This window comes from Rhyacophila brunnea, unplaced genomic scaffold (genome assembly GCF_057557595.1).
Source record: "Rhyacophila brunnea isolate RB1 unplaced genomic scaffold, BYU_Rbru_1.0 scaffold_20, whole genome shotgun sequence".
Lineage (NCBI taxonomy): Eukaryota > Metazoa > Arthropoda > Insecta > Trichoptera > Rhyacophilidae > Rhyacophila > Rhyacophila brunnea.
Window position 1 is genome coordinate 37,835,206 of NW_028232860.1, and position 12,156 is coordinate 37,847,361.

General features: G+C 33.8%; 1 protein-coding gene across 15 annotated transcripts in view; it reads left to right on the forward strand.

Moving 5' to 3' along the window:
* The window catches only part of LOC147071619 (putative cytochrome P450 6a14), a 64,127-nt gene that overhangs the window by 1,858 nt on the left and 50,113 nt on the right, over positions 1–12,156 (forward strand). For 2 of the 15 annotated variants that reach the window (XM_085948280.1, XM_085948284.1), the window contains exon 2: positions 7,143–8,042. The exons of 12 other annotated variants lie outside the window; for them this stretch is intronic. In XM_085948280.1, coding sequence (XP_085804406.1) covers positions 7,169–8,042 — 874 coding nt within the window. In that variant the 5' untranslated portion in view covers positions 7,143–7,168. The remainder of the gene's footprint in view (positions 1–7,142; positions 8,043–12,156) is intronic. One more of the 15 variants, XM_085948285.1, reaches the window with a different exon arrangement.

Genomic DNA, 12,156 nt, shown 5'->3' on the forward strand with positions numbered 1-12,156 from the left:
AATAGTATTAACTATTGGTCTGTAATCGTAAGTGATATTAGTAAGAAGACAACTAGCATCGCACTTTGAAGAAATAATAAAGATTTAGAAATTTATGTAGAACTGAAATAATATTTTTATTTCTCGTTAAACCGAATATTTCACAACAAATTGTCGCGCATTACTTGACGTAAATATCCATTTTAGTTAGGTATCTTATATGATAACACATAAAACATTTGGTGTGTATTGTTTTTTCTATTCATATTTTTTTTTCAATAAAGTCAACCTTGACCTACTAATTAAATTATTACGAAGCATGGGACTGATTGGTGTAATAATTGTAACCTTGAAACATAACAAATTGAAATTGTATAATTTTGTTCAATCAATTTTCATCCTACTTACCTACCTATGCAGTTAATATTAATATCAATATTTACCACAACGTAAAAAAAAACAATTATTTATATGGTTTGAAAATAATATAGCTTATACCTACTGATACCACCTTGGCGTGGCATATTATACAAAATAGCGCTATTCGGATAAATAAAGTTTTAGTTATTAAAGGGGACAAAAACCATATAGGTAGGTAGAATGTTGTCAGATTTTTCTGACAGTGCAGGCGACTAATTTAGGTGTTCTTATTGTTACTTTCAAAATATGACACTAACACCATGAATTTGTCGTGGTCGGAATGCCAGATGGTTCTGTTCTTCTTCTACATGGTTTGAGTAACCACGTCTCCACCCCCGCTTTGTGCATGGTCGCCTTCATGACGATATAAAATGTTTGAACATTCTACATTTTGAACAAATTAAGTACCTCGGATATGATTTTTGATTGAACTGTATCGACTATGCGTTAACGTCATCAAATTCCCGGTCAAGTCCCCCGATCCACACGTCGGGCATAGGTACCGATTATATGATGATAAAAACAAAAATAAAAATATATATTTATGCATAATGAGTTGGTACATAATAATTAATATAACATATTAATTTCAACCGTGTGGTATTAGGTACAATTATTTTATACGTCTTACAGATTATATTTCGATACACAAAAAAAGTTTTGATGTTTCACTGAGCTGATTTAAAAAAATTCCATTAGTTTAATCTGTATTTATCTATTTTTAAACAAAATAGTAAAATCTGTTAGTACAAGAAAATTCTGGCAGGTTAAACGAATTCGGCTTCATTTTATTTTTCGAACACTTCGTCCTCGCCCAACATTGCAACTTTTATAATAATAATTTATTTTTAAATTTGTGCCGAAAAAATGTTAGCTTCGAGCAGTGTTGCCAACCGTACTATAATTATAGTACAATACTATAATTTTGATTCTGCAAAAAATGTGAAATACTATAATTTTACGCCAAATATGTCAAAATACTATAATTTTAAAGGATTCGAGCCGAAAAATGTTCCTGTACTATATTTTTTACAGAAATACTATAATTTTAACGCCGTTGTACCTACTATAATCAGCATAGAAAAATATGGCAACACTGGCTTCGAGTCATACTCATTGTCATTCCCGTTTTTTTATACATAAGTTGAATCAGTACTACTTGGATATATTTATGCAAAAAACAGTCAACCCACAATTTCACCATAAATGGGTTAAAAATGCAAAACGATTCCTGACGGTTGTATCTACGTTTTGCAATTCAAATACAATTCGATTCCCTTGTATTATTTATGGAACTTAACGGTTCATGTTTAAATATAGTTTGGCACTCTCAATCATGGCCCCCACACCTTGAAGCGGGCCCTTAGGCCAGGATCTTTGGTAGCCCCCCCCCCCTACCTATCAATAAGATTAAAGGCAGTATGATGATCTATATTAACCTTTCCAAATGGTATTCGAGGGAAAAAATAGTATTTAGCGATTTTTAGCATCTTTTTAATACACCACTTGAATTTTCGAATTGTCGAGTATCGACAGACATAAAAAATTGCATAGCATAACTACATATTTTAAAAGTAAATTCAACATTTGAAGTAAATTAGCTCCGCAGGCGACTTTTTTACTATTAGGGTCGATTTTATTTGTGATGTGTGTTTATCTCACTTATTTGGTTGACCCGCCATACCGGCCCCCCAAGCTTGAGCGCTGTCAACCCTCCCCCTTGTGGGGGTCATGCTATCAACCACCGAAGCTGTACCATCACATTTGATACCTATATAACTTGAGGGATGGTATTTTACAAAAGTAAAGTTTATTTACTGCAGTTCCAATTGCGAAATGAGTTGACTATTGTATGCATAAATAATTTAAATTATCATAATTATGTTGCCAAGCTACACTGAACATTGACCAATAAAGTATAATTATATTTTTTGTGAATATTAGTATTATTATATTGGACATAATAATTTTCTGACATTATTTTTTAAATTTTCAAAATATTTTATTACTTGTTTATGATGGCAATTTAGAATTTTCCCCGCGACGAAATATTTGAATCGTAGTGACCTTAAATATGCATAAAAGATAAACAATTAATAATTCCATCAGCGTAGTAGAAACGTGCATTGAAGGTGAATTAAATATACCTATGATGTGAGGCAAAACATAATAAATAATGTTTATTGCCCACCTTAAATATTATAATATATACATATTGTGTTTTCCTCTCACGCCTAATAAGAGCACGTACGGAGATTCGACAAATTGTGTGCAAGTAAAGGTGTAGTTTAAATTATGGCAAATAGGTGGCTCGTAGGTTAATTGGTTAAAGCATATTGGCGCGATACCAATGGAGATACGGGTTCAAATCCCGTCGAGCATCGTATTTTTTTCAAATGTGATTTTTTCTAGTGGGTATATTCGAGGTGTTTTCGTATTTGAGTATTAAAAAGGTCAATAGTAAAAATGTGTCGTCATTAAGTATGGCTCATTTATCATAGTGAACTATGTGCGTGGGCGCGATACCCGAGAGATGCAGGTTCGATCCTACTACTTTTTTCAAAAAGATTGATTCTATTGGTTATTACATATTTTCTCAGAAGTGTTTTCAAAATGATGTATGTTCAATAATTAGAATGTTACATTCTTAAATCATGTGAATTATTCATTGAATAAAAAAATTAAAAATTATTATCAAGTTCAAGTAAGTTACAATAAAAAATCTTGGAGTGATCCGTGACGTCGGTTAGTAATTAAAGTAATACCTACTTTGATTTAAAATATATTTTTAAAAGCGCTTCAATGAGTATTAAAAAGGTCAATAGTTGAAATGTGTCGTAATTAAGTATGACTCCTTTAGCATAGTAGACTATGTGCGTGGGTGCGATACCCGAGAGATGTAGATTCGATTCCAGCGGGGGTGTCTTACTTTTTTCAAAAAGATTTTTTTCTATTGGTTATAATAATATTATATTTTCCAGAATAGAGCAGGAGCAGCTCTTGTGATACCAGAAGTAGGTATAAACAAGAGCTGGAAGCTAAACCCAGCAATACCAATAATGACGGCGGAACTCATCGCGATAAACGAAGCAATTAAATACACTTTAAGCGATGATTTCTCGGCGCAATCCGCTGTCATTTTAACAGACTCCAAAAGCGCTTTACAACATCTTACCGCAGCAACTCGCTCACATAACAGTAAAACCATAGCATACCACATCCTTGACCAGATCGACGCCAAGAAAAATAGAGGAGGAGATCCATGCCTTCAATGGATCCCATCGCACATGGGCATTGAGGGAAATGAAAGGGCAGATGATCTGGCAAAGGTAGCCGGCCATTCAGGGGTACCATATCAGTGGATACCAGAAAACCTGGACTGGAATGAGGCTATAAAGAAAATGTGCCATAGTATGTGGATAGATTTTCACCATAGGGCATCATTAGAAAAGGGGAAATGGAGTAAGTCGATTCTACCAACACCACGAGAGGTGCCCTGGTTTGTAGAGTCTTCTTTGACGAGGAATGAGCTTAAGTTATTACTGAGGCTAAGAACAGGGCACACCATGGGCAAAAGATTTGATGTCCTCATGGGAAGAAGCGAATCGCAGCTCTGCGATGAATGTCATGTTTTAGAGGACATTGTACATATAGCACTGCAATGCCCCAAATATGAAGTTCACAGAGTACAGCTGCGAATTGCAGATATCTATGAGAATGTCGACGAATTGAAGGGTGTACTGGCGGTGGGTAAGACGGAAGAGCTAGGCAAAATTGTAAAGTTATTTAACAGAATAGGAGTGAGGACCTGATCGACGGATTCCCTTCTAGAAGAGAAGAGGCGATATGACAGCGAGTCGCAGTCAAAGCCTCGGTAAAATCACAAAAAAAAAAAAAAAATATTATATTTTCTCAGCAGTGTTTTCAAAATTATGTATGTTCAATAATTAGAATGTTACATTATTAAATCTTGTGAATTAGTTGTTGAATAAAAAAATCGGTGTGTGTATTTATGTACGCGCGTTAGAAGTTGTACTTCTTTGGCGTAACAAAATAAAATAATCGCACACCGCGTTACACGCATCAACCAAACATTCACATCAACCAAAAATATTCAAACAGTTAGAAAATAGTTTTTACATAAACTTTACTAAATATGTAATACCAAACAAAAGTAACGTACCTATCACACTTAAAAATTATTAAGCTTAGTTTTTACAGTTAATCACATATAAAAAGTTCAATTCACAATGCGAAAGAATATTTTTCACTAAGCAAAATAATCTATACCTACTTCTTATTCTATGGTCACTATGGTCGGCTATGATCACATCATTGCGCGAGACGTCATGTTTCAGATCTGTCAAATAATAAAGTATGATATAAGATAGAATTGACTTTTAAAAGTCCCTTATCAATAAAAACTTCTTGGAGTGCCGCTGGTTTATTTCTAGACACTTTAACATATAGCACTAAATAAATTATTTCTCGTTGTTTTTATTTTATTTTGGCCAACAATAATAAATTCGTTTCCTAGGCAACGGAACAATTCTTTGTAGATATAATAATAAATTCGCTGCCTAGGTAACGGAACAATTCTAAACTATATAATATTATACTGTATAATCGTCACTTTTGCATTATCATACTGTGGCGTAAAGGCAGTGCGTTCGGCTGATAACCGAACAATCGCGGTTCGAATCCAATCGAGTGCATTTTTTTTCGTGTGAAAAAATAAATTATGTGTTACATGTCACACACCAAAAATACACTCTGAACTGATTTTCCAAACGCGCCTAAAGAAGTATAACTTTAAAAAATAGTAAATTAAATATTTTTTTATAAAAACGCTGTTGATCCACTGCTGGATTAATGCCGCCCTAGCTCATTTCAATCTTTATCACTTTATCAGTCTCTTTGCGTTGAAGCTTAAACCTATTAAAGAAGTACAAACCCAAACACAAATAATAATAAAATTGTATTCGTATTTAATCATTATGGCCTTCGACAACTGCGTATTAGTAATAATTAATTAACAATCAATTACGTGTAATATATTATTTTATTATAGGTACAACGTAGATGAAGAGATTGCATACTGTATATTTTTAACTGCATGGCTTTATGAATGAATGCGATTAACAAATGACGTAAACTCCAGTGTTTCCCAATCAAACAAAATGTACTAATTAACATACTTAAAAGGTTTAACAGGACTGTAATTTTAATGTCGGTTTAGCGATGTCTAGCTTACTTCCGCTATCCTTGGACGTCACGGCCTGATCAGCAATGACACGTGCAGATTTGCGAATTACATTTTTAATTATAGGTAGGTATATATCCAAATGTTTTTGTCAGTCACTCGCGAGTTTTGAAAGTTGTCAGGTGTATTTTTAAATATATGTATTTGAAACCGTGGACTCGCAATATTTTAAATTAGATTTAGTGGTATATATTTTGTTAGTGTCTAATTCATCCTTTCAACACATTTCTTAGATATTATAGTGATTAAAGGATGAAGAAAAATAATGTATAAAAAATGGGGCGGCATTTTGGCGCTGCCTAGGGGCGGAATTTTGTCTAGGGACGTCACTGCGTATTCTACTTTTATTGTTAACACTAGCAACACAACGTATATATGTTATATTCCAATCAAATCAAGCGTTAACACAATCTAGTTGGAAGCTGAATCATTCCGTGTAATTGCTATTTGCAGCTTCGACTTATAACGACGTGGGTCACAGATTCGAATCCTGGGTCTGGCAAATACACATTTTGTTTTTCAATTTGTGTTTGAATCAGAGTATGGACCTAATATGTTGAGAAAGTGCCTAATATTCATTTCTCGTAAAAACAAAAATCTGTAATACAAACCTCCACTCTGTGGAAAGGATCAGACATAGTCGTACATAATTGATCACGATGATCGGAGTGAATGTTATCAAATATGCGAGTCTGCTTATGTAATTAGACTTTTATCAACAAAGAACACTGCGAGTAGCTGCACGATGCGCGCGTGATGTTTGCGCACAGCGTAGTGCGCAAAGCTGTTATACAGTAGAATCATAGAATTATCGGGAAAATTAAGAATGACATTGTCTAATAAAGCTTTCAGGACCACTATTAAAAAAGGCGCTTTAACGCTAAAGGCGCTCACAGGAATCATGGGAGATGCAGTAAAAAACAATATGTTACTGTCTTGCAATTTTATCTGTTAATTAAATGTTACTGAAGATGCTTGGAGTTTAAACTGTGAATAGTTTTCCGGTAAAAGGGCAAGAAAAATATCATCTTGATTAGATGAAAAGTTTCGTGATATTATCAAGATTTTCAATAAATTGTTAAATTATATTAGTGCATCATGATTATTTCTTATATTTATAATTTCTTTTCAAGTAATTTGAAAAACAAGACAAGTAGGTACTCTAATCGGATCCCACAATTGTTAAGAGTATCACAGTTTGGGAAACACTATACTTTGAGTATATTAATAATTAACAATTGCATGTTTACTTTGATTATCAAAATTTATAACAATATATATATATATATTATTCTATCACATATCGGGCTTTCTTATAATGTCAGTTTAGAAGAAAATAATATAATACAAGATTAGATGTAGAGTGAATATTAAAAAATCTTAATTGGTATAGGTACTTCTAGTTAAACAATGAGAGAATATTGTATATAGAATTGTATTGGTTAAATGTAATAATTTATTGTTTTAATTTTAATTGTAGTAGTATTTATTTATATTGATACAAAAATGGCACTTGTATCGTGCTGCTGGGACGTGGTACTATGTTTTGGACTCATAGTGGGTGCAGTGTATTTATGGTTCCGTGCTTGCTTCACTTACTGGACGAAAAAAGGAGTCCAGGGACCTCAGCCGACGTTCGTCGTCGGTAACATGCTGGGCGTCTTCATGGGGAAGAAAAACCTCGGCGACGTATTCACAGAAATTTATCAAGAAACAAAACATCTGCCGTACTCTGGAGCGTTCATGATGCATAGACCAACATTCACTTTCAATGATGTGGACCTCATAAAGGCAGTTATGGTGAAAGATTTTATACATTTTTCTGATCACAGTTTTCAAGCAAGTGAAAAGAATGAACCTTTGTCTGCACATTTATTCAACTTGACTGGGGAAAGGTGGAAGAATTTGAGATATAAGCTAACTCCAGCGTTTACAACAAGTAAAATAAAGGGAATGTTTGAGATAGTACATCAATGCGCAATTGAAATGAATCATTATTTAGAAGATGTAACTAAAGAAGAAGATGTGTTAGATATAAAGGAAGTTATGGCAAAATTAAACACAGATGTAATTGGCTCATGTGCATTTGGCGTAGAGTGCAACAGTTTTAAAAATCCAGATGCAATATTCCGAAAAATGGGAAGAAGAATTTTCGAACTGTCATTCTTTAGGGCATTTTTACAATTCATGATATTCTTTGCGCCGAAACTTATGACGTTTTACACTGGAAGCGTTTTGGGGAACGACTTGAATGAGTTCTTCTACAACACTGTAAGAGACACCATCAAACACCGCGAGGAGAACAATATAGTCAGGAACGACTTTTTGCAACTTTTGATACAACTGAAGAACGACGGAACGATTGAAGAAGATGCTACAGGTAATACAACTAAGTAACTATATTAAAAAAAAGCACCAAGCTAACTACTTGTGATCTAAATATTATAATCATTACTAACAAATCAATCACTTTTCATTGTTCCTAGTCAGTGATGTAATGGGGATAACTGAAATATGTTTCTAGGACAGATTACATTCCGTCACTTCTTCAAAGAATTATCATTATAATATTATTATGTTACATACAATATTTTTATTTATATTAATAACTCCTTCTAGCTCGAGTCATTGTTGGGATTAGGAGTTTGTAATTTTTGAGATTTTAGTGGAAGGGAGGCGTAAGGTGGCAACACAGAATTAATGGGAACTGAAATACCTAACGGGTGTGGAGTAACAGGCAACCGATCTCGAGTGTGGAAGAATATGGGATAAACTTAAACATGTGTCAAGAATACGCGTGTCCTTTGTTCTGACAACTGCTTTCAGTTTATGCACTGACGCTCATTCAATATTGGTGTATTTAAAGGTTTCAACACACACTATTGCACGTACTTATATAATTTGTGGTTCATTTTTGTATGACACTCACATATTCAAAACCCTGTGTCAAAATGCAGTGTATTAGAATATAGCCTATCGGAATTCTTATTCTATTGGATCGTGTCGTGATCAAATGTCGTGGAGTAACACAAATAAAGTAAGACGTGTTAACAGTGCTAACAATTACTGTAGATAACTGCCTTGTTTATGGAATTGCTCCAAGTGATATCCGTGTTATTTTAGAGCAATAAATATAACGAAAACGTGTTCCCGTATTAATTATTTAGAATAGACCTACTGGGCCTTTCGGGTTTTGCGGGTAGAGAAGAGGTTGTGGTAGATTTCCAGGTTCCAATTACATCCTTTCCAATGAAGGTTCTTTGTTAGGTACCAAGGGTATATTTTATTTTCGTATGCAAGAAACGTGGAAAGGATGGCGATTTTTTTTTACACAATTTCGTTTTATAGGTATTTTTAAACAAGTTCTAATCATATATCCGATGGAGAATTAATTTGATGGTGTAGATTTGCCCGCCGCAGTGGCTAAGGGTGGATGTAGGCTGTTAAACGGTGCACACTAAACTTTGTCAGTAATACGTATTTGTTTTCATTGAAATAAGACTAAAATTTACAGAAGATGTTAGTTAGTTTTTAAGATTCAATTAAACCTTGCGGAAAACTAAGCCATAGTATGAAATATCTAAAATTATGCCATTAAACCATATTTCTTAACTTTGAATATTTTGTAGATAGACTAATATTTTTTAAGTTAGTTTGGTTAGGCAGGGTTTAATAATGAATTTAAAAAATGAACCAACAATATGTGTAATATGACAAATTTAATTCGTATTGCCCAAACACTGTTATGGTTTGGTTTTGGCAGGGTATATTTTTTTTTTTTTGAAAACTAACCAATACCATCTGTAAATTGTAATCTTAGTTCAATATAAACAAATTCGTATGACTAACAAAGTTTAATGTGCATTTTTATGGCGAATCTTAATAGCCTACCTCCACCCTTCGCTACTGAGATTTGGTGACAATACATACAATATAGACATATACAATACACATACAATAATATACATACACTATAGACAATCATTGCGTTGTTTACTCGGTGGAAAATCTAGTATATTCGTATCCTGCAAACAGAGCAGCATGCGACAGAACTGACAGAAGCGATTCGTCAGTCCAATTCCCAAGTAATTACTAATTTATTACCTATGGAAAAATTATTGCCTTTATACTTAGCACTGTGAAATTTAGTGTTTCTTTTTTAATAATACACCGTTTATTATAGTGTAAGTAATTAATGTCATTGTAAGTAGGTAGTACGTATTTGCAAATTATTACACTTGCAATCTAACCAATTAAATGCCACTTAAATATAATATACTGGACACGTCTATGTGGTTATTGGGTACATTATTTTGTTTATGAATACATACACTTACGATCAAGGGCGATGACTCGATAGTAAACGGATATTATTTTTAAGGTTTTCATTGATTTGAAAGTAAATCATTCAATTTCCCGTGTCTAACAAGCGAGCACACAGAAAAATATTTTAGAGGGGGTCCATTTCGAAAAAATAGTCATAAAAATTGATTATTGATTTTTAATGGGGCGGTAGAGCGAGGTTGACAAAATCTAGCGGATGAAGACTTTGCCTGTAGCTATAAGAATGGTTGCGTACCTTCGAGTTATTGCGACCTATCGCAACCATAAATGATTGTCGAATGCGCGTCACCAAATCGTCAAAGTTATTAAGATCATTAGTGCCCGTTTATATTGTCGTCTTGTCTTTTAGACATGCCACGTTTGAATATTAAAGCAAGCATTGGATGCCTCAGATGACTGCATCGATTCATAAGTGCCACGGGCAATGATATTAATATGGACGAAGCAGCTGGAAAAAAAATGACACTCACTTTTTTGTCGGGTCTGCCGAATGGCATAATCTGTTCTGACGCCATTACAATAAATTCCCGATGCATTTTGTCGGGTCTGCCGAATGGTTCGGTTCGAACGGGTTCGCTCAAATGAACATTGACACTAGAAACACTGTTCTAACGCCATTACAATAAAGATGATATTGCTATAAATTCCCGATGCTTTTTGTCGGGTCTGCCGAATGGTTCGGTTCGAACGGGTTCGCTCAAATGAACATTGACACTAAAAACACTGTTCTAACGCCATTACAATAAAGGTGATATTGCTATAAATTCCCGATGTATGATATCGCATAATGGAACTTGCGTGACGTCTACCTATATATGTGCGAATGTCGCTATGCGCGAATTTACTTGCTAGCTACTGTATTGAGTGCGTTGTCCATTAATAATGTCATTGGCCACGGGTCTTCTACTGACACAGACTTTGCGTGTGTAGAATGCCGAGAGAAAAGTGGCTAACACTTTAATTTTCACAAAAAAACACGATAACAGGGATTTCCGATATTTCAGTATTTTCAATCCTGGAATTTAGTAAGAAAAGATTTAGCAGGTTTCCAGGATTGCGAAACCTAATAAGTAGATAATAATTTTAACAATTTTCGAACTACCTATCCCATTAAACTATACGTTGTTATCAATTTCACCGGATATTTATTTTTTGCAGGAAATTTATGATTGTCTTTATGATAAAAACCATTTTTTTTAAATACATACCTACAGTAGGTACCTACCTACTTACTTTCAAAAGAGGCAAAAAGTTATCGTTCCTACGTTTATGGCATTGTTGCCTGTCTTGAAAGAGTACATACTTTTGGCAAACCAGTATTCGTTTATTCTTAAAGGAAAATAAATAAAATTAATACTTTGGTAAATCAGTGGTCCTCAACCAATAAATATTTTAATATATATATACTACCTCAACTGTTCTCAACTACCTTAATAAATAATTTCTATATTTTTTTACTTTAATATTGGTAAAAATAGATTAGTTATATCAAAAAATACAATTTATTATCGCATTTAATATGACGACGTCATCTATCTGTAGGTATGTAAATTTTATAAATTTACTACCGACTTGCTTAACTAGACGGACATGTAGCTATTGACATTAATACAGGGCTCGAAATGTACCGGAGCGCCGTTCCGTTTCGTGAAATCGGTAAAATTGTCGCTCCGTCTCGTGGGAAAAATAATTTGACTGAGATCATATAACAAAAAATCTAACACACTTATTTTTATAAAATACTTATAAAATTTGATAACAACAAGTATCTTAGTTTGTTAATATCTTCAGAAAATTGTCGAGCGCTCCGGTTCGTTAATTTTTTTTCCATTTAGAGCGCTGCCAGGTCACGAAATGGACCGGAACACACCGGAGCGCCGTTTCGGTTCGTGAAATCGGTAAAATTATCGCTCCGTTTCGTAAAAAAAAAGCTTTAGCTAGATAGGTTATATAACAAAATAAGTGCACATAAAATTTGATTACTATGTTAATATCTTCAGAAAATTGTCAACCGCTCCGGTTCATAAACTTTTCCATTTCGAGCGCTGTAGTTGGCTTTTACTTTTCTTTAATATCCATTTTAGTGCCTGATAACGTGTAATATCTGTTATAAAAAGGTAAGGTTTCTACCTACCTTCAACTAACAGACA